The sequence below is a fragment of the Dermacentor silvarum genome, chromosome 1, assembly GCF_013339745.2.
Source record: "Dermacentor silvarum isolate Dsil-2018 chromosome 1, BIME_Dsil_1.4, whole genome shotgun sequence".
Taxonomy (NCBI): Eukaryota; Metazoa; Arthropoda; class Arachnida; order Ixodida; family Ixodidae; genus Dermacentor; species Dermacentor silvarum.
This window is the reverse complement of record NC_051154.1, coordinates 57,630,424-57,654,932: the sequence shown is the minus strand read 5'-3', so window position 1 is coordinate 57,654,932 and position 24,509 is coordinate 57,630,424. Positions and strand designations below refer to the sequence as shown.

The 24,509-nt window shown below is 42.7% G+C and overlaps 1 protein-coding gene across 1 annotated transcript in view; it reads left to right on the top strand.

Moving 5' to 3' along the window:
- The window catches only part of LOC119463829 (homeobox protein Nkx-2.5), a 46,060-nt gene that overhangs the window by 11,684 nt on the left and 9,867 nt on the right, over window positions 1–24,509 (top strand). The window contains exon 2 of the mRNA XM_037724651.2: window positions 23,170–23,342. Coding sequence (XP_037580579.1) covers window positions 23,170–23,342 — 173 coding nt within the window. The remainder of the gene's footprint in view (window positions 1–23,169; window positions 23,343–24,509) is intronic.

The following is a 24,509-nucleotide window of genomic DNA, read 5'->3' as shown; positions in this document are numbered from 1 at the left end:
TAAGCGAACTAAGCTTAGCGGGCGTGTATTCTAGCTCCAACAAGTAGGAAAAGAAAAGCACAGTTTCATGTTAAATTTTACGATGCTGACTGTTTTACATTACAGAGAAGTTCAAGATGTGGCTGGGCATCAGAAGCCAACAAAACAACGAGAAGAAAATGACAGAAGTGCTTGTTATTCTCTCAAATCACGGTTTAAAAATTATTGTGCTTAATTTCCGATAAAACAAATGATATAGACATTAGCTATCTCGTTATTTAAAGCCATAATTCCGGTGATGGTCAGCACTGACTGTCCTGGATTACGACCAACGGCTATTTCCGTTGCAATAGACAAGAATCCACGTATGTAAAGCTGGAAAGGGAATATATATATATATATATATATATATATATATATATATACATATTCAATGCATATGTTGGAATCAATGTGAAGCGAAGCTTTAGTAAAGGGATTATTAAAATGCTTTACAACTAACGGCAAAGCGTACAATTTCATTTACGTTAATCCTATGAAACGTGTAATCTCACGGAATATGTATGGTTATCCACCACAAAGTTCATAACTTTATTGGCATGCCATTTTTATGTTCAAGCACTGCATCGTTCACAAGCTATGCTGAAATGCTAACTCCAAATCAGGCGGATGCATAGATTTCTTTGGTTTCGGGTAAAGACAGATAATATCCAACTTTTGCAAACCGAACAAAATTTATGAAAATCCGGTTAAACCCGATTGATCTACAAAGTGTTCCCTTTCGTTAAGAATGATAATGCATGTCACAGCTGTCACCGATTCGTCGTCCGCGCGAAGGCGATCGACGGGGTATACAAGCCGGTGTGTCGTGCCGTACGCAAGCGAACACAGTGAGAGGAGTCAGAGTCGGGAGTAAAAAAAAAAAAAAAGACAGATACTTATCGACTGATGAAAATACACAATTAATAACATAAAATAATAAAATTACACAACACAGACTAACACACCTCCACTTAATATAACACAATGATGAAGACAAATAAATGTGAGGACCAATCAACAATGCATATATATATGCAACAGTGCGAGGATCAAATACAAAAATAGCACCTAACAGCGTTTCACTAAAAATAAAGTTCAAAAGAAAACAACGATGTCATACGCGTGGCCGGGCAGCAGCAGCAAGTCCATAAACCGTGAAGTCGGCGTGCAGAGGCTTTCCCGAAGAATGCTGGCGGGCCGATCTTGTTGAGGTGGATGCGACTGCTGAGCTGGATTTCCCAGGAGTCTAGATCTGACGACTTCCCTCAAGCAGGTTGAGCTAACTTGAGGCGAACTACCGCGAACTTCGTTGCAGACGCTGGTTTGACGTCTCGTACGTCAACTAGTTACTTGGAGTTCCGACGCGGCTAGGCGGCCCAGGCGATACTGGACGGCACTAGCCCCCCGAGAGATTCTCAGCAGCGCATAGGGTCAGCTTCTAGACTACTTAGCAGGACCCAAAACCTGCGCTTAAATAGCTTCTCCTTTCCCTAGTTCCCTATGTAGGAGAACTGCCGGTATGCAGAAGGCGCTGAGCCGTGCTCCCTCAAGGGCTGCAGAAGATAGCGTCAACCTTTCCCTTTCCCTCAAGAACCACTTACTACTATGCAGAGTTCAGCTAAATAATTCATGATTCCTCCCAAAAGTCTTGGCCGCGCCCCTTTCACCCGGGATGAAGGACGGTAGATCCCCTCTCTCCAAGGTCGTACCCCGGCACTGCACCTCACGGACGCACACGCACACCTCGGGGTCCGTTAATCAGCGTGTCGTTTTGTCGAAACGAGATGCCACCCCGTGGGGTCACGACGTTTTTGACGCCCCTTAATTGGCGTCAAAACCACTCGAAAACTCTCGAAAATATGCCGCTCCGTGACAATGCAGGTGTTATAAAACTAATCAATGCTTCTCACCTTTTGCGAACAAGTGGTGAATGTGTATTTTATAAATATTACTATATATGAATATGGTGTAAGCCTCATTTGGGTGCTTAACACTCAAGCGAGAACTGGCGTAAATAAAGATGTAATATATTCAGAGCCAGCGGGCGTTGAATGAACGAAAGTTTGTTGCGGATTCATAGCAGCCGTGTTTACATTAATACGACAATGGCACATTTCACTGCATTTCCCGCACGTCGCATGCAGGTAATGGGTGGTAATGTGTTAGGGAAGCGAATAAATTCCATTCTGATGTTGTTCTACATTGCCAACGGTATATCTGTGACGTTGAGAGAAAGTTTACCCTACAACATTACGTTAAAAAGGGGGCCACCGATTCGTCTAATTGATATTTCTATAGTTTGTTCCAAGAGCGCATATTGGGAACAAGTAAAACCGGACGGCAACAGACAAGGACGAAAGGTCCGACAGGTCTAGGATGGACACAGAGATGCTCCTAATGTATATGGCACATGGGCTTATGAGATAAGGAGAAGCATCGCACCTCATGCGAAGCACGTCAATTTGCACTACTTATTGTACTTTCTATCTTTGCTTTTGAAAAAGTGCAGAAACAAAAACAAAGTAAAGAAGGGATCACCAAATCGGCATCTATTTGTTGTTTTCGTTCATGTGGTTTCTTTTCAATATATTAATAATGCCTGACAACGAGGATTTGTAGAGATGAGTTCGTCACATGATTTGCGACCAACTCCCGTTGCCATTACATGTTCCTGCGAGTGGTTTTGTCCTTTTAAAATGTAACGTTTTTGTGGGAAAAGGGACTAATGCTTGTGTTGCCAGAAAATGCTTCATTTCTCCCCAATATTTCTTTTTTAAACAACACCTGACTTTTACTCCCCGCATTTAAAAAAATATAAAATCCGAAAATGAAGGACCCTACGGATGCGCAGTGTCAGACGTATACTAGGCGATGTCAAAAGGACGAAGGGCGATGTATGATGCTTGTCGAGTGAAGAATGGTGACGGAAGGTGTATGCACACAAACGTACGACACGTTTCAAGCAACATTTAGGGATTCTGTACCTCTTGTGTCACAGTTGCACGTACTGATTCTGGAGGATTGGCCAAGTACAGGCACACCTTCAGTGGCACATACCGAATGGCTAAATGAAATAAAGTAAAATAAATCAAACAACCCGTTAAATATAAGTCACCATTGCAATAACACAGCGGTGGGCTTGAGAGGGTCCTCTGAGCCGGTATTATGTGTCCATATTTTGTGTAGAAAGTTTTTTTTTTTTTTGTTACGCAGAACAAAGGTGCGCATACTTGGTCAGCATATACAAGGGATTATATAAACCAGTTCGCTGGTACTTTCATTCGGCGCACATGTAACATTGATATACATATCTGCAAATATATCCGCCGAGATAGCGACCTACTTAACGGCGCTCAGCAGCCAGTCGTGCCAAACCCGGGAAAGTAGGCAAAGAAATATTCGTTTGAAAGTATATATGAACGAAACAGTGGCATCATACAGAGGGCCTGCTTGCTATGTTGTGTTGTATCGGTTGTAATCATGCATTGGAAGATACTGCTCTAAAGCGTTTACTTATCATTCACTAATAATTTCTCTATCAATAAAATTTAATTGAGTTAGATTTAAAGTCATCATCATCAACAGCCTATATTTATGTCCACTGCAGGACCAAGGCCTCTCCCTGCGATCTCCAATTACCCCTGTCTTGCGCTATAGCTGATTCCAATTTGCGCCTGCAAATTTCCTAACTTCATCCCCCCACCTAGTTTTATGCCGTCCTCGACTGCGCTTCCCTCCTCTCGGTATCCATTCTGCAACTCTAATGGTCCACCGGTTATCCATCCTACGCATTACATGGACTGCCCAGCTCCATTTTTTCAACTAGAATATCGGCTATCGCCGTTTGCTCTCTGATCCACACCGATATCTTCCTGTATCTTAACGTTAGGCCTAACATTTTCCGTTCCATCGCTCTTTGCGCGTTCCTTAACTTGTTCTCGAGCTTCTTTGTTAACCTCCAAGTTTCTGCCCCATATGTTAGCGCCGGTAGAATGCAATGATTGTACACCTTTCTTTTCAGCGACAGTGGTAAGCTCCCAGTCAGGATTTGGTAATGCCTGCCGTATGCACTCCAACCCAATTTTATTCTTTTGTAAATCTCTTTCTCATGATCAGGGTCCCCCGTGAGTAATTGACCTAGATAAACATACTCCTTTACAGACTCTAGAGGCTGACTGGTGATCCTGAATTCTTGTTCCCTTGTTAGGCTATTGAACATTATCTTTGTCTTCTGCATAGTAATCTTTAACCCCACTCTTCCATTTTCTCGGTTAAGGTCCTGAATCATTTGTTGCAATTCGCCCCCATTGTTGCTGAATTGGACAATGTCGACTGCAAACCGAAGGTTGCTGAGATATTCGCCGTTGATCCTCACTCCTAAGTCTTCCCAGTCTACGAGCTTGAATACTTCTTATAAGCATGCAGTGAATAGCATTGGAGAGATTGTGTCTCCTTGCCTGACCCCTTTCTTGATAGGTAACTTTCTACTTTTCTTGTGGAGAACAAAGGTAGCTGTTGAATCCTTACAGATATTTGCCAAGATATTCACGTATGCCTCCTGTACTCCTTGATTGCGCAATGCCTCTATGACTGCTGGTATCTCTACTAGAATCAAATGCCTCTTGCATAATCTATGAAAGCCATATAGAGAGGTTGATTGTACTCCGCAGATTTCTCGGTTACCTGATTGATGACGTGGATATGATCCATCGTAGAATATCTCTTCCTGAAGCCAGCGTGTTCTCTTGGTTGGCTGAAGTCAAGTGTTGCCCTGATTCTATTGGAAATTATCTTGGCGAATATTTTGTACAATACTGAAAGCAAGCCAATGGGTCTATAATTCTTCAATTCTTTCAATTCAATTCAATTCAATTCAAGAATTGAAGAATTATTTTTGTTTAAGATTTAAAGTAAGTTAGCTTAAATGGCGGCTAGAAATTTCACTTTAACATGGTAGCCTTATTTTGCAATTCTATATAGGAATAATAACTGATACTTTAATCTCAAACTTCAAGGTCTAACCCTGAGGTTCTTGTTATTCCTAATGATTTGTTCTCTGTTAAATATATCATGCTGTTACTATGGTGCTGCTAAAGTGCACCTGTCTTGTCCTCCTCGACTAGAGAGAGAGAGAGAGAGAGAGACAGACAGACAGAAAGGCGGTGTCCATCTGCCTCCTTTTTCGCCACAGCAGTGCACACGACTAAAACACTGAGCAACAAATCGCAGGGCATTAAGACAGCGCGTGAGGGTTGCGCAGGCGGGAAATGTGAGCGGGTTCCGAGAAATACGAGTTGCAGAAACTCGCGACGCGCCGGCGCCACGCGCATTCGCCGATGATTGGAATGCTCGCTTACGGGTCTCGAAGATAGAGGACGCCGTGCGAGGAAAAGAAGAAGAAAGCTGGAGGCTGGATTGGAGACTCTGCGATAGACCGCAGTGTGCTTCGTCTCGAAGGCGGTGAGGTTAGCGCTGGCTTTAGCGAGCACAAGAATATTGTGAAGCTAAGGAATGGGCGGGTAGGGTTTCTTCTCTGTCGCGAGCGCTTCTTGATCTGCGAAGATGGGCCCACGCCCAGAAACCATCGAGGTGGAGGAGGCAGACCGTCTAATGTTCGACACGGTAGGGAGCCACGACATACCTCGAGGTATATTAAAGTTTACGTCGATCCCATTCCTCGGTAGAAAGTTTGTTTTTAATGCGATAGCATTACAGGCAGGCTTCACCCACTTTGGAAGTATCTTTTTAAAATGTTTACTTTATTTATTTATTTACAACAATTATTGGGTTTCCTGCATTACAGGAACACGAAAGGGTACAGTACTAAAGGTGCTCATGGCACCTGATTGGGGTCCTGACCCCTATACATGATGTTCTGTGCTCCGCAGCAGCGACAAAATGCAAGCAGAGAAGACAACACACAATAGTTTCAATGACGTAACAGTCTAATGCGGAAAGCAACGAAAAAAAAAAAAAAACTTCCCCTTCAATCACAAATGAAATTAAAAAATGCAATACTTCATACATAAGTAAAAAAAATTACGCAGAACCCATCTCACGGTGACTGTCGACGGTAATGCGATTAGCATTTAAGCAATGTAGCGGCACACCGTATTGCTGAAGTTAGGTTCATTGAAAATCTGTAGTAGTCATTCTAAAACTTCCGTTGCTTTGGCTATGTGCGACGTACACTGTCTCCGGCATCGGCCCACATTGGTATGGCACTCGCTTGCCAAGGTCACCCATGAGCATGACGGCATGAGGACAAAAGTGTGACGACTATTGTATGACGGCGACGCAGTGACGACTATAAAATGACGACGAAGAAATGGCGTCGATGAAATGACAATGGCGGTATGACCACGGTGGCATGACGACATTGAGGTGACGATTCTGAAATAATGAGGATAGTATAACGGCGACGGCGTGACAGCAGCGACGGTATGAAGACAGTGGGATGGCGACGAATGTAGGACGACAACCGAATAACGAAGCTGGAATGACGATGATGGAACGACCCTGACGGCATCACGACCCCGAACAAATCACGACCTCGAGCACCTAGTGGCCCAAGCTGGTAGACAACTTGGGCCACTGGGTCGGGCGTAAGAGCATAGATAGATAGATAGATAGATAGATAGATAGATAGATAGATAGATAGATAGATAGATAGATAGATAGATAGATAGATAGATAGATAGATAGATAGGCTCAAAACGCCTGAAGTAGGCAAATAATACAAATACATTAAAACAGAGTACAAGCTATATAATCAATCAAATAATTCTTCTTAATACCTTTTAAATATAGTCAGAGAAACTTTGTCAATACAATTTAATAAATTATTTTTGCTAATAAGGGCCCGTGGAATTTGGTATTTTAAACGTTGAATGTCATAGGTAATTCTAACCCTTAGGATTGTGTAATGCATTGTTAAGTTAAATGTTTTGTTTATTGAAACGTACTGCTCCAGAAACGTTTCGCAGTTTTCTCTAATTCTTTTGTTGACGTACGTTGCGAGCTTCGATATAGCATACACGTTTTCTTGCGTTTGTATCTAAAGTGTCTATCTCGGTAACTTTGTAAACTTTGTACTTTCGTTGTATCTGCGATTTCCAAGAGCTCTGATGGATAAGAGAAAATATGGGCCGATCCCGAAGGCAGTGCCGTTTGACACGACGTCTCAAAAGGCTAGCTGTTACGAGGAAACAATGTGAGAAAATGGTGCGTGACCCAGGCGCCAGACGTTTCAAAGAGGAACTTTGATATGAGAGAAGCATATGCTTGTGATCGTGGCTTAATGGTTAGAGCATTGGGCTGGAGTGCTGGAAGACGGTGATTCCATCCAACCATCAGTCACACACTTCTCTTACAGAATTATACGCGGACTTCACCTATTTTGGAGGTATCTAACAGAGAATTAGAGGTGTTTTGAGTGTACGCAAGTGCGTCACATTGTACACGAAGTCTAATGTTTGTAAGCGATACGAGGTATAGAAACGTACGTCACTGTGATAAATAAGAGTGTGCAAGGTCGCCCGTGACGCATGTGCACGCAGCTGTCGAGACATCACAATCTAAGTATGCTATCGCATACTGAGCAAGTTCGCGGTGCTAAGTTGTAGCCTAGTTTTTAATTAGGAATAGTTTAATCTACGGGAGTTTCCCACTGGCTGGCCTTTCACCTCACCTTCCAGTTGGCAATTTCTACCATAAATCTCGCTAAGCAATCCGCTTGTTCTTTTATTCGTCACTGCTACGGCAAGTTTGTAGACAAATGAGAGAGAGAGAGAGAGAATCAACTTTGTTTTGAACAAGCGCGTTCTCCGCCCTAGGTGGGCTGCCTCAATACTCCAGGTAGCCGCGGGCCATGGCCATCTCCCGTGCCCGTTCGATCAGGCTGCGCTGTCTCTACGTTCATGCACAACCATATTGGAATGTTCATCTACGTCCGTCCGCATGCGGAAAATGAGCACATGATCAAGCGAAAGGGTTTTCTATAAAGCCGGTCGTAGCAAGTTTGCAAATGTCGTCAGATTACTTTGATAGATTTTGGGAGTCTCTTGGGCAAAGCTCAGATGGAATGATTGCGTTCGCTAAAAGAACAATCTTTCACGTGAGAAAGATTGTTCTCTTACGAATGCTACAACTCCTGTTACAGATGCTACAATCGCAACGATCATTGTCTGCTTCAAGGATAATTTTATGACTATATAAGAAGATAGGAAATTAGTATAAGGGAAAAGGTTGAAAGGCTGGTTTGAGGCCAGTGTGTTCTAGCCAGCTTCTCAGGGTTAGGTTAAGGGGGAAGGGGAACAAAAGGAGTGGGAGAAAGTTGCAATGGTGATAAGAAGAGAAAATTAGAGGCACGCAAATAGAAAAAGAAAAGCAAACAACAACTGGAAACACTATAATTACAGTCGCCATATCCAGTTCACTTTATCTCAAGAGAACCACAATGACCTTCGTGGCATGACGCGCAGATTATTTTAGCCATGACGCAAAAGAAGACTTTCAGAAAGTGGCCGGTTGTCCATTCGTGCCAAATATGAGGTCACTGATTATACCTTTGGTAAGTACAGCAGATATGTACAAAGTAGGTTACGTATAGTCTCCAGCATGGGTGCAGCTCTCGCAGTCTGGGCGGTCCGCTTTTCGCTTTTCGCGATGACTCCGCTTTAATCCCATGCAGCTGAAATGCGTTCCATGCGGCTGAAGACTAAAGCGGGTACCCTAGGGAAGGAAATTGTGGCAATGTAACAACAGCGTAGTCACACTGCAGCGTAAAATAAGCTCGCCGACGCTGCGTGGCACCATGTTCGAAATACGTCGGAATAGCGATCTATGTGGTTGGCGCCTACTGTGTAGTGCGTTACGACGCAGCGCACAGTGAGCGAACCGCACGCTGACTGCTGATGATAGCAGCTCGTAGTAAAGTCCCAATGGTGTCCGTGTGCATGGTGTGCGCGCGTCATTTCATGCTTGTAGGTTACGGCGATTTGCAGATGACGAGTTTGGTTGTGGTGAGTAAGGCGCGTTGGCAACAGCGAAAAAGAAAGGATACGGAATAACACACTGGATAACACTTGTAACAGTGCAAAAGCAGGTCTTGACAATAAATGCCCTGCGTGAGTATTTGTCATTGTTGTTCGAAAATATTTTTAAATATCGCCTGTGACCGATAGCTCTACCTGCTTTTCATGTGGTTCTCTGGAAGAAGCCTACCTGCACGGTAAATCGCAATGACCAGGTAGCTAATTGAAATTATTAACAAATCACCTTTACAATCACTGACTTTAATGCACATGTTGGAACTGCGGAAATGAATCCACGTTATAATGACGCGTCCACTGAGCAGAAATTTCGAGACTAGCATTAGTATCAAGATATACGTCCCCAATATCTGCTACAAACCGCATTGGCGTTTCAGTTATATAAGCCCGAACTACGAAACCCCGAAAAGCAGTTATATAACCCCGAACCCCGAAAAACAATAGTCCCGAAATGCATGACTTACTGCAGTGGAGCCTTACACTACCCGTTAGAGACCTGATAGTGCAATATCACGCGTACAAAAAGTATAGAACTCGAGGATACATGTCATCCAAAGAGTGATAGGTTGTATATCATCAGATGTGAGGATCGGTATCTTTTTCCAAACACCTTTCCTCCTTTTGCCAGTTGATTTATTTAAGGGAAATCACGGTTTGTGAGTACTACGTCATTTGCACTACGGTGTACAAAGCTTTTAACAGGCTTCATGCTCTGAAATGGCGGAAAGATCGCAGGAACTTCGTTGTTCGATTTTGCTTGTTTGCTGCTGCACGCTCATATTCAAACAATAGCTTCAGCAAGGCGTTTACAGTCCGCGCCACTTGGACGGATCTATCCTTACAGGCTTCATATAGCCACCGAGCTACAGGGCAACTGCACTAATTGCAATTGCAACTGAGGATCGAAGGACACTGACACATGTCGTACCAACAAGGCGGAATCCCTCCATTCTAATGTGTACTTCACTTAATTGATTGAGGAAGATTACGAACTTTTTCTTGAACGAAGCTTGCTTTCTGATGAACGCATATGGGTTTTGCTATGTAGCTTTGTGCTAGTTTAGGATAAGCGACAATAATTATATTTCCCGAAAATTCCTTCACCTTGCGTATTCGCGCAAAAGTGATTTCCTTATACAAGCATACTGTTCAAAAAAGAGAGAGAGAAACATAAGATAGGAAAGGCAAGGTGGTTAACCATATGCACGTCCGGTTTGCTACCCTGCACTGGGGGAAGGGGATATAGGAATGAAGAGAGAGAGCACAGTTTCGCGTACATTTGAAGGTGCGCACCGAGTCTATAGACGGTCGCCAGGACCTGTCGACTTGAGATACTGAAATAAGGTTTTTGTGGTTCTCTGTGCCATCGTCACGCACGGCCATTGTTCAAGGATCTTCATTTCCGAAAATGGTCGAGAGGCCAGCTGGTTCAATGCTGCCCGTAGAGGTTCACGCTCGACGTCGCATCGGGGACAGAGACACAAAATGTGTTCGATAGTTTCTGTTGTTCCACAAGGGTCGCACATGGCAGCTGATTTAAATGGTTTTCTGCCAAGCTCCATAAATGTCATCTTCGTACACTTCATCCATCCTAAAGCTACAAGTGCCATCAAAAGTTTCCCGTTCGCCGGCGACTTTGTTGTGCCGCCTATGGCTCGGGATGGCATTTACAATGGTCTTCTCGTTCCGCATCGGAATGGGGGATACGTATACTGTTGAAACTCTACAGATAGGGGCGGCATCTGCTCGAATGAGCCGTTTTTTTACTACAAACGGCCCATGTCCAGAGTGGCCGAAAACAAGTGCGATTTGTCTCATTTGTAGGTTGTCATTTTGGTGCTCACACATTACGTAGGCAAGCGATAGCTCCTCGCACGCAAGAGCACAAGACCTTCTGTCTTTCGGTTCAATGCCAACTGGAGAAGATAGTCCACTGAAAGGTCAACGTGAACCACATTTCCAGCAGTAGCTTGCAAAAGCTGTTCGATTGCAGGCCGCTGTGTAACTGTTATACCACAGTACACAAGGTCAAACCATTTTGTGCAGAATTAGTTTCGAGTTTCCGCAATGCGTATATGTGGCAGTTTTGACTATCGGGTTTGGGATATTTCAAGATAGAGTGAGGTGCATACAATTGTAAACATTGATACTAATGCACATCTGCGATAATTATGCTTTAAACAGTGTCGATTAGGACGACTCCTGTACGTCTCACAAATACTTATGTGTGATCGCAATAACTAGCTCAATAACAGGTATCATGTTTGTTACATACACCACCAATCAACAGCTTTCGCAGCCTGCGAGGTTCGAGCCCGAAGTATACTTCCGCTCTTAGTCACGCGAAGGTTTAGACACTTGTGATCACTGCTCGGAGTTATTATAACCCTTTATTCATGTCCTCCTGCCTGTCTTCATCGTCACCCCACATATCCCTCTTTTCTCCTCTGCCCCTTCTGTCTTAGCACCAACAGAGTAGTAGTACGTTTATTTATTTTAACAGCGAAACTGTTTAACCTGGGCGTTTGCCGTCAGCTGTAACGCCGAAATGTGGGCCGATCCTGGTGGTAGTGCAGAAAGGGTCCAAGTGCAGTGGCACATACCCCTGTGAACTAGCGAAGCTGTTTTTTAAGCTCGAGGATGGTCCGTCGAGTGTACGCCGCAAAACCTCCGCCTGGCGATGACGTCACCATGCGTCGCCTAGCAACGCTTCGCCCCAGCTGTACCAACCACGCCGAGCGTCGCCACAGCTGCGTGAGCCGTGATGTGATCGCGTGCGCCGCATCGCTTCGCCTTAGCTTTGCCGAGCCATGACGTCACCGCGCCATGCGGAGTGGTTCCCGTGGCTGCGCAGAGGCGGAGCTAAGCCGTGACGTCACTGCGCCGACCAACGGGATATATAGCTCCGCGTCGCCGCCGCGACGACACAAAAGCCCCGCCATCTCCACGCCGAGCACATCGCCGCGAAGATGGGGCGGCCGAAGAAGAGTGTCCCTCCATAAGAAGAGGAAGCACGACGCGAAAGCCGCCTCGCCACTACTTGAGAGAGAGCGAGACGACTTCGGTCTGATCCGGAGTATCGCGCCGCCGAAGCGGCGGTGAAACGTCGGCGATTCGCAAGATCTGGAGTTACGAGCCTGAGAAACCGAGCAAAAGCGTTTGAGCGCCCAGATACTTTAATGACCGAGTGTTCGTTGCTCCTTGGGCTGTCGATGATTCCGGGGTGATCTTGTGCAAAACGTACGTGGCCGAGTCTCGAAGCATAACCTCGCAAAAACTTGGCCGAACCGAGGTAAAGCTAGGTGGGGTCGCCAGCTTCGCTGTTTGCCCAGTCTTCGCACCACTAGTGTGAAGCTGCCCCTACTTTTCTTTATTTATTTTAATTTAATTATATTTACGTAGTGCAGCCCCGCTGGAGCTGTTGCAGATGTGGGGAAAACATCACACATCATCTGCAGACAAAAATCGGCCCAAGTTAACCAAAGGGAAGCAAAGACAAAGCTAAGAGCCAGCCAAGGCAAACCAAGTTAAGCAACGTTAAAGCTAAGAACCAGCCAACCAAACCAAGTTAGGCAATGGAAAGCAAATTTTAATCTCGGGAAGGGCCACCAGCTTTGCTCTTTACCCAGTCTTCGCGCCACTTAGTGTGAAGCTGCCCCTTATTTTTGTAAGTAGTTTTCGTGTGTCTACAAATGTGAACGTCACGCCTGAACTCTCTCAAAATCATCAGATATAGGAACAAAATCGTGTGCCGCGTACTGTGGAAACACCGGGCAGCTTCAAAAATTTGCCTGATGTAAAACATTACTGTCTAAAACATGAAAAGAAGTCAACTTAATATGTGAACCTATACTGGCATTGACAGCTAACACCAAGATCCACCTAACTGCTTTACGTAAACTATTTTGCGCATATTAATCAATTTGACAGCATAGATTGTATCGCATGTGTCTCAACATTTACGGGAAAAGTTGTAAGAATCTATAATGCTTCTGTTTGTGAGGTGTTGCTTTGATGTTGAAGTACACTCAGCGCCTGAGCGGGATAACGTTAAACCTTTCAAGCCTAGGATTTTTCTAAAGATCGGCGACAGGAACTGTGCCTTTTTTTTTTCAGTTGTAGCAGTATGTGATACCTAAGGTCAGGCTAACTTATCGAGCTTCCATTAAAGTCATTCTCTATCTCTCTGCACTTACATTATTAGAAGAAACAATTGTGCCAGCATTACTACGTGTACAAAAAAACTTTCCCACAGATTTGCATTTGCACAATAGCGTTCTATATTAGCCTGTTTCACGAAGAATGGGATTATTCTGCGCTAAGTGAACAGTTGGATTCCATTCTGCCTTGCTCCTAATTCGTTAGAAAGTAATTGCCCTTACAAACTTCGTGTCATGCCGTGGAATCCCCGTCAGCAGCCGTGTCATGCCCAAAACCTGGCTGTTGATCTTCCTGGCCAATTCTCACCAAAATCTACTGTCTGCGACAGCTGCTATTGCTTGCCGCAGAATATGTCCTGCCTAGACTAACTTCTCCCAATTTTGTTGCTGCCTATTTTACTGGATTTCACCGCACATTGTTTGCATCAGTGTGAATTTTCGTTTGTTTTGACGTTTATGTGTGCGTAAGCCTGCATGCGCGATCGTGCATGCTGTTGTTGTTGTTGAGTCTCAAACATATCGTTAGGTTGTATTTATTTATTTATTTATTTATTTATTTATTTATTTACTCATTTATTTATTTCAGTACTCTCAGGGCCAGAGGCATTACAGAGAGGAGGGGCATACAAAATCGGCGGCAGTTTCCTTAAATTTGTTGACGTCGGTGATGGCAGCACCGACGTCAACAAGCAATAATACAAACGGATGGCGCACTCCTTTGACTTCATGTTACGCCGGTTCTTACTAAAGGTTTTATTTGCAATTGATTTTGACTTATGCTGATTCTATTTTCACATTTATTGACTGCTTTTTTACCTGTCTGTGCATTATCGTATGCGTTCTTCGTTCGTATACGCAAAGTAGAAAATAAGAAGAAAATAAATTTGCCAAAGAACCAATTATAACAACGGACTAGGTTTAGCTGCTTCCCGCCTACAGAACTGGAGTTCTACTGCTGGCCGTGTAGGGGACAGTGTGTACGGCAAGGTGAGACGAACCGCGGTTGTAGTTGCGGCTTGTGGCACTGTACTGTAAGCGTCGTATGTGCGCATCTTTATTTTCGGAGCATGGTGGGGTACGATACTGTTGCATGACCACCGCGTTGATAGCATCGTTGCTGCTTACATCCATTCGTTCCTTTCTCTCTCTCTCTCTCTCTTTCCTTCCTCGCCCCTTTTAACATTCATTTCTGAGTAATATTGCCGTATCGCAGTACGACAGGTGCTATTTCCAACTTCCAGCCGTTGTCGCAAGCACAAAACGAAGCACGGTGGTTGCTCGTTTTAGTGCTTAGAACGACAAATTATGTCGCCGGAGTACACCGCAATGGGCGCAGTATTGTCAAATACTGCTTGGGTTACTGAGGCGGGCTATATAGGCTACGGCTGGAAAACTATTTACCGTCATTACGGCTGGCTAACCTGCTTTTAACAGAAAAACGAACTCAATACTTTCACTCGCAGAGGGTTGGGGCGCGTTGCGAATTCGGCCGCTATTTTGTGGTTGTTTGTGGGTAATTCGCGCTCCTAATAAAGAGACACTATAGAGGAATATTACGTTAAAGTGTATTAGTGAATTCATTTTTTTCGCACTGTAGAAACGGTCATTCTTACCTGGACAGGAGACTTGGTAAGCCAGAAAAGATGTGAACACAGAAGATAGGTGGCGGCGACGACACCAATTCTCGCACCAGATAGCCACCAGGGCCGTGAGATCATTTATTTTGACAGCGTCTACTCGGGTATAATTGACTATTAATATCGAAAAAAAAACACATTTCATTCGCAAGGGACCAAATACTCGACCTAACAAGTTTCTTTTCCTGCGCCAAAGCGTTTTTTTTTTTTTTGATATGAAATGACAGGAGAGGTTGGCAACATTATTCTAATATGAGAAAGCATTTCTTCTTTAATTCGTGACGTCACATTGACATACCGGATTCGAGGCTTTAGGCACAGAATTCAAGAGAGGAAAACGTATCCTTCATTTTCTACCGTATTAATTGACATTTTCATCAGCCTGCTTGGCATGAGCACTTATCAGCAGCTATGAGGCGAAGAAGACATAAAGCATCTTCTGTTATACTGAAAAAAATTATGATACTCACTATAACAATGTCGGATACATGGTCCTCAAAAAAATCACAACATGTAGCAACAAGCGCGTTAGTACAGTTTCTTGAAGCATCGGGATTATCTTAAGGTTCATAAATCTCGTTATTGTAACTTTGATTGCGCCGAAAGTTGTATTGGTTGATGTACTTCTTTCCTTTTCAGCATTCACAAATGTTCGTGTATGAGTGATCCCTTTTGTTAGTGTGTTCCCGTGGTTTTTGTGGGCGTGTTCGCGAGTGCTGTGTTTTGAACGCATCACTATCAAGGGACGTCATTCGTACTTCCGCAAGAATATTTGTATCTTATGAACTGCTCAGGAACATTTCTGTTTATGTATTTATATTGTGTACGTGTCCTGCGACCTTCTGGCATTAACTTTAACTTCTGAAATAACTTTAAGGGCTGGGACGTTAAGGTTATTCCATGAATTGAAGCGCCTACAGTTTATTGTTGGCTTTTTCAACATGCTGTCGGTTGGGGAGCTTCTAGAATGTACGGCAAAAAATGTTGAATTGATATAAAAAGAACTGAAACACACCCTCTGTTTTAGTTTTATCTGCCTTCGATAAATAATTCACAGCGTGGGTTAACCCGGAAAACAATGAAATAATTTTCTTCTCACGCCTCACCATGACGAATGGTTTGTCCAGTGCCGGAACTCCATCCACCCGCTTTCGCTGTCACATCCACGCACAGAACCGATGCTATATTTTTACTCAAAAAAATGCACTATCAACATTTCGAGCTGGATGTGCCGAAAGAATTATTTTATCGGAACTTGCGCTCACCACTTTGAATGCCTAAACAATGTGCTCAATCTCTACGCCGGGGGAGAGAGCGGCGGAAAGTGTGAATTAAAAAAAGTAGAGAGGTTCACCACCGTAGGAGCGGCTGGCTACCCTGTGCTTGGAGAACGGTGGGAAAGGAACGCTCAAGTGTGGTGAAAACTACAACTCGTATTACATCCGTAACACATCTCGACACGTTATAACGAATGCTGAATTAACCCTTTCAAAATCGGGCGTTTTCTTGTATAATTTCAGTCAGTACATGAAAACCCCCTTACGCCTATTGAAAACCATATTAAAATGTACAGTCACTGCTAAAACTGAATTACTGATCAGAACCTCGGCGAATTTCGCGTTGGAGTGCAAAATGATATGTGGGATGGTGTACGCTGCGTAACTGACGTAAATGCTGTGTGCAAAGCCTTTCGGAGTAAATTTCGTGCATTTAATAGGAGCATAAAAATCAGGAGGTGCAAGATAATCGGAAAGTCGTAGATTGACCCTTTTTTAGTAAATCGCATCAATTGTAAAAAAAAAGGCAAGCTTTGCAGAAATTTAATTAAACCTATGGATTTTGTGACATTAGTAAACTACAGAGAATAGAGGAATAAATCAAACAGTGACACTTAAAAGACTATGACTTAGCAATGTGCATAAATACTCGAACGCTGCGGCTGTTGCGGTGATGACATTTTGTTGATAATATACGTCCCGCTTTCAATTCATTTGGCGCCACAAGAACACTGGAAAGTATTAGTAGCCACGACATAGAAGGGAGCAATTGTTTACAAGCACATGCTTTTGCTATTCCCTTTCTTGTTCCTTTCAAATTGCTGTACCTTAACCCTTTAATGTCCACGCACAGTTCTGCACCAAGAAAAATGGAACAAACTGTTCCCTTTGATTTCTAGCCATGGAAAGTACATTTGTAAAAAAAAAATCAAATGTTATTTGAAGTATAATTTATTTATCATATCAATCATTTAATTAGTAATTGATTTATTAAACTATGCCTGGCTGGAGCTTCCGTATGGCATTTACAAAACTGAACAATGAACTTTGCATTAAGTTAGCTGCACACAAAGCAGTATTTTGAGGCATCGACTTCAATGTAGCATATGATGATACGTTGGACATTACAGGGTTAAAAGCATTGAAGCTTCTCCATCCCGCAAACTTTGAAGTCTTGAGAACACCGCCTCAATACGAGTAGATAGAAATAATTTTCAAATATCGCCCATTAATCATGTCAGCATTCTTATCACCTGAAGAAACATTTAACATCCAGTCTGGAAATGCCGTATATCTTCCGTGCTAATATCAGTATTCTTATGTGAATGATACAGATATGCTATGCAATCTTGATCAATTTTATAGGCATAATACACATGAATAATAATAATAATAATAATAATAATAATAATAATAATAATAATAATAATAATAATAATAATAATAATAATAATAATAATTATTATTATTATTATTATTATTATTATTATTATTATTATTCATTGTTGCCATCTTACAATATTTGTACATCAGAAGGCAGGCCCGTCAAAGGCAAGGAAATGGCTTGCGTGACTTGGCCCGGCACGTCGGCAAACAGAAACGAAATGGCAACATGTACAGCAATAAAAAGCGGGCGAAGCTCATAACAACAACAAAATCAAGTTTAAATAACACAAAAACTCCCTGAAATCAGAGACATAGAACGACAAGATACAATATAACGAGAAAAGACAACAATATTTAGCATTATACATAGATTATAATGCCTTCTACAATTTTTTCAAGTTTCGTTTTGTGGTTACAGTAAAAATATCATCAGGTAGGTCATTGAATATTCTTGGGACATAAGCACACCTGCTAGCTTTGCCAAATCGTGTGCTGCAGTAGGGTGCTATAAAACGCAATGTTTTCCGTAGGGCACGGAGAGCAATATATTCCTGTTTGAAATCGGGGTTCCAGAAGTGTGTTACCACAACCGTTTGAGTGAACAATGTTTTCAACGACGGAAGATCGACCCAGACGTATAAACAAGTTCACATTATCAGCCGAGGAAGAGTTATATGCAATAAATTTCATTATATTTTTTTAGAATTCTATCAATTCGACACTGCCAGCGAGAAGAGCAAAAACCGAACTATGTAATGCCATAACGTAAAACACTTTATGCTAAGGCGTGCGCGATAGTGATCTTTACAGGCATCGGAACAATGGATTTAATGTTAAAAAGTTCGATGAAACACTTCTGAGCCTGCCGCAAATGTATGCCATATGATCATTCTATGAGAGGTCACTGTAAAAGAAAACACCAAGGTATTTAATAGAGATGACATATTCTACGGGGACACACTGACATGATTGGCAATTAGGACAGTGCAGAAACAGTGGTAAATTTGTAACAGTTGTTTTAAGCGGATTTCTAGAACACAACATTTTTGTTTTTTTCTTGTTTAGTGGCAAACAGTTGTTAGCGAACCAGGCTATTGCAGCGTACACATTCTCTTGGAGTAACACAATGACATTTGAGTAACAAACATGTTTTGTTAAAAGGACAGTACATCTGCATACTGAAATATGAAACACTTCGATACAGCGGACGAAAAGTCATTTAGAAATATATTAAAAGGAAGAGGAGATAAAATAGAGCCCTGAGGCACTCTAGCTTTTAGAGGTAATTTGTTATTGATGACTAACTGGTTGTCCATAGCTATCACCTGCGAGTGGCCGTACGAATAATTTTTTTTAGGAACTGACAAAATGGCCCCCTGAAACCGAGCAGGTATAGTTTTTCAAGCAGGAGTTCGAGGTTCACAGTATCGAACACTTTAGAAGTGTCAAGAAACAATGCACATGCAAACATGTTTTGTTCTAAAGCTGTGTTTAATTCGTCTGAAAATTCCTCGAGCAGATCAATAGTGCCCCGTCCCGCAACAAAACCAAACTGACGGCTTGATATAACTGAAAAGTTATCTAGAAATTAAGTCATGGTTTGTAAGCGAAATTTTTCTATTATTTGTGACATGATGGCCAAGGTCGAAATAGGTCGGTAACTGTCCACACTACCTTTCTTTCCTCCTTTAAATAGTGGCGTTACAATGGCCGTTTTGAATTCTGTTGGCAGTGTGGTGGTCTCTAGGAATCCATTAAGTATGGCAAGAGGGATACTGGATAGCGCGTTGAAGTTTCGTTGGAGAAAAGATACCGATATACCGTCTGTACCAGCTGGCTTATGTCGCCTAAACCCAGCAACTATTCTTGTGAGTACGTCAAGCGTTATCGTCAGTAAGAACGCAGAAGCTGATTTTTTTTTTCTTTTCCAGAGTGGACAGCTGGCCCCGTTGAGGTTGCTCCTGAAACGCGTGCGAAATGTTGATTGAAGACTGTGGCTGTCTGTGCAAGATCACCTGGAAAAGCGTCGGCTAGCTTTGAATTGGCATTGTCTTTACCGCGTAGGTGGTTTATCAGTGACCATGTCTTCGCCGGGTTTCGAACAGATAATTGAAACTTACGTTGAAAGTAGCGTCGTTTTGCGCATCGGATACGGGCGACGACTTTATTTCTTGCGATTCTGTAGCTAGCGCGAAGCTCAGCATTGCTTGGAGCTTGCTTAAACCGTTTCCACTGCAAATATCGGTAGGCGATTGCATCCATGATTTCTACGGTCAGCCAGTTGTGACTTCTTGTCTGTTTAGTTATAACAATTCAAGTACAGGCGTCTTGAAAACTGCGTATTTGCGAACAAAATTGTTCATAAATCAACACTGGCGCCCCGGCAATAATCAGTGAAGACCAATAAAACTTGCCAATCATCTCGTCCAATTTGCGTTGATTAACAAAGGCAATGCGCATTCTTTTATCTGAGTTATTTACATTCCCACCGTAAGGTGTGCTAAAAACGCGCTTCAAGCTAAAACGACAGACAGTGAAATAGTGGTCTGCTAAACGCTGCGTGATCACGCATGAATGCAGATTGTGATTAGGCGCCCGTACAGCGATATGATCTAAGCAAGAATGCGTTGTTCGACCATTCACAACTTCTTCCCGTGTGAATGTGTTAACCGTGCTTTCTACGCCAAAAGCAGAGAGGGCAGATAAATAATCTGACACTTTAGTTTTGCCTGGGCATAATATATCAATATTTAAATCACCGGTGATGCAAAACACCTCCTCACAACTGAAACGCTTCAAAACAGTTTCGAATTCTAGTATGAAGCGACTGACACTGTTTGCAGGAGGCCGGTAGAGCGCTCACAAAGTAAGAGTAGTCTGAAAAAAGCTTACATTTTAACACAAGCATTCCGCATGAGTGAAATCTACATCAATGCATGATACTGTGTATTTTTCGTTCACAAAAACTGCTATTCCACCCCCTAGACAATGCGAATGAGTCGCAAATTTTGCACTATAACCTTTTATTACAAAGAACTGTGCGCTTGATTCAGGAATATTTATTTCGGTTAGCACGAAATACATCTACGAAATTTGTTGAATCTTCTGTAATACTTCTAAGCTCATCCCAGCATTTACGTAGACTGCGAATATTTATATTACCCAAAGTAAAGTCTAATTCAGAATTCGGAGCGAAGCTGTCCTTAAAAGTTCGAAAGTTCGGAAAATCAAGTAAAATGGACGGAGTCATATTCATTGGATTTTTTTCAATATCCGTTTCATTGCTAATACGAATGAGTGGAGAGTCTTCGTCCTTCTTAGCGAAGATTTTGCCTCCTCTCACCCAAACGAACTTGTTCTTGTGCTGTTTGCCTGCGGCCCGGGCAAGCCAGAACAGATGCCGATTTGCCTTGGTTAGATTGTCATTGAAGTAGAGCGTCGGGAGCAGTTCCGACTCAGAGCTGTCGAAGTTTTCTACGAACATTGATCCAGTTTTCTTTCATGTTTACCGTTAAGAAACGAACCAAGACCGTCGGGATAGTATTTGTCTTGCCAGAAAGGCGGTGGACAGCAATGACATCCACATCAACAGAAAATTCAGGTACATTAATCTTCGCAGCAAGATTATTCAATATTTTCTTCAAATCTTCCTTATCGGCAACCGGCAAACCACGGATTTCCAAGTTTGCCTTTCTGTTGTGCTGTTCAGATTTATTTTGCTGCTGTTGCAATAGTTGCAATAGTTGCAATATCTCAGCCTGAGCCCGGACAGTCTGATTTAGTTTCTGAATTTCTTTGTCCCTTGTCCTTGCGGCATCTTCAGACAACTTGAGTGTTCGCGCGTGGCCTCATACTGCTTTGATAAGAAAGTGACGGCGTCTTCAAGATCAGAGACGGTCTTCGTCAGCTTCAAGAATTCTGCTTTCAGAAGCAACGGCGAGTCAACTTTAACATGCAGTGCCGGTAGTACTTCTAGGCTTTTTTTTTGACATCCTTGATTCCCACAACAAGAGCTAAAATAGCGTCATTATTGTCTGCTGCCTTCGCTGAATCCGACTGGGATGAAGAAACAGATTATTTTTTGTTAGCTCTGCAGGTCATGCAGACCCAACCTTCACGTTTCGCCTGTCCCATGGTATTATAGGTATTAGGGGCAATACCTGAACAAGTCTGTCCGAGATGATATGAATATTTGCATTCGCAACACGCCATAATCCGTCCATCTCGAGGCATACTTTTTTGACAGGCAATACAAATGTTGTCTTCAGAGATCTTGACAGGTTATGATATTAACGCTTCGCAGTCGGCAGCAGTTCACAAAGAATGAGAAGTAAAAGATTGCAAAGGAAACTATACCTCTGAAAGTACAGGCGATCAGTTTAACAGGCCAATGTATCGCTGCCGACTGCGAAGTGGTAATAATAATAATAATAATAATAATAATAATAATAATAATAATAATAATAATAATAATAATAATAATAATAATAATAATAATAATAATAATAATAATATAATAATAATAATAATAATAATAATAATAATAATCGTTCAGATTCATTTAAAAAGCTAACTAAGTATCTTATTCCTTGCTCTGTGGACTGGTCATTATCATTACGAAATAAATTAAGCAAAAAAAACGACGTGTTTTCTCCCCATGGTTGTGTTCATTTCGCAATGAAAATCGTATTCACCTTCAGAACACTCTATTTATGGTTCATGGAGAAGCTGCTGCGTATTTCGCAGTTAAAAATTACACTCGCGAGCGGAGGTGGGCAAATGCCGTCATCTTTGCTCCCGCTCAGCCAATGCATGGGTAGAACAGTAGCAAACTGCTAGGCTTTTCAGAGAAACAACAGACGCCCAGGTGGCTTGCTTTAGTGGTTCCTCGAGTTACTGTATTGCAGTCAGACAGATATTAAGCCGCCTGTAGAAGAATTTCGTTACCTACTGCGTTGTTCCCGCTGCAGATATCAGTCTCATTTTGTCCCTTATTAGTGAAATGACGAAACAGCTAGCCGTATAGAGGTGTCGCCAAGGGAATTCGCGTCTGAAGCTACCAAGAACAACTGAAGCAGCAACTTCAAGAGTGCATTAAAATGTTTGATTGTATACGTGAGCAAAACTAATCTGACTAATCTGGCCACATGATTTGGCTGAAAGAAGTAAGTTGAAATGCAGCCCATATAGATAGATAGATAGATAGATAGATAGATAGATAGATAGATAGATAGATAGATAGATAGATAGATAGATAGATAGATAGATAGATAGATAGATAGATAGATAGATAGATAGATAGATAGATAGATAGATAGATAGATAGATAGATAGATAGATAGATAGATAGATAGATAGATAGATAGATAGATAGACTGTTTAATGAAAACTGGTGATATTTACCCGGCGACACATTTAGCATGCTACTCTAGGTCAGTGCTATGACAAATGAAATGATACAAACAGGACATACGGCGTAGGGCAGACACATAACACACACACAACATATATAAAGTCTCCATGAAGTACACCGAGCGAAAGCCCGCGTGCTTTCTGAGCTTTGTGCTGGTAGCTCTGTGACGATGGAAGGTGTGCCATGTCTTGACGTGGGCGGCCTGCAATATCCTTTGCGTAGAGTCCGGCGGCTGCCGGGAGAACGGCGCCCGACCGCGCAAGAGGAAGAAGCCGCGGGTGCTCTTCTCACAGTCACAGGTGTACGAGCTGGAGAGGCGCTTCAAGCAGCAAAAGTACCTCTCGGCTCCGGAAAGGGACCACTTGGCGAATGCCCTCAAGCTCACGTCGACTCAGGTAGGAAGGATGAGACACTGCTCGCAATGCCCGCACGCGCTGACGCGCGGGGTGATGCGACGCGATTATTGCGACACGCGTGCACGGTGCGCCCTGTATATCTATTAACATTTTTCTCTCATTCTAGTCCCGAAAGCGCTATTCCGTCTCTATACATTTCCCATCCCACCTTTCCATTTACTTCATTTGCTAAATCTACTTACAATGCACTGCAGGCCCTAAACAGGAGGTACGTAACTAAATCAAGACAACAGATTAAGCACAACACAACACGGAAGGGCACATGCAACAAAGCGTTAAAAGGGGAATATGAGCAGCATGCATTGAAATATGACAAAGAGCCGGCTAGTATTTTACCAGTTGGATTACTTGGATTGATTCAATACGGCGTGCAGTTCTAACGGGTATTTTTCATACCTTTCTTTACCCTACGAAAAAAGAACGAAATATGAACTATATTCCTGACGCTAAGCTGTGTTAACGTTTGGAAGGCACAATTTCTTGTTAATTTCAGGAAAACAGGTTGAAGGCGGGTTGGTTGAAGGTGTTTCTCCTCTACACGCTAAGGCAGCGTGCTCTCGCAGTGTTGCCAGGTCCGATGAGGCGGCGTAGCCAAAAGCTAGAGAAGTCCAAATGTAGCCAACCAGAAAAAAAAAAAAGCGCAAAATATTTCGTAGCCAAATATAGCCATTTTTATTTGCAATTTTATTTGTGTATACATTTTCACATTCGACCCTTTTGTGCACAACCCGTCGTAACAATATGTCCGTGCCGCCGTGACGGTCGGCCCTTTACACCAAGAACAGCGAGCATCATGCTTGCACAGAACACTTTTTGGTTGGGCCCGGAAGGACTTAAGTTCCAGCGAATCACTGCAGAGGGCAAATCAGTGCTTTTATTTTATGACAGATAGTAGTAAGTTATTATTTTAGTTATTTACAGTAATATTAACTACGAACTCTGCTTTTTAGCTGTCGTGAACACAAAATAATGTTCAGCGTCATCGACGTGCTCACGGCTTTTTTGATGAGCTAAAACAAGTATTTAGCGCTACGATATCTCGCGTTATGTGTCTCATCGTCCAATCTTGTTCTCTCGTTTTTTTTTGTTTTTTTTTTCAGTTAGCTTGGCCCGGATTAGCTGGGACACACACTACCTATGTAGTGT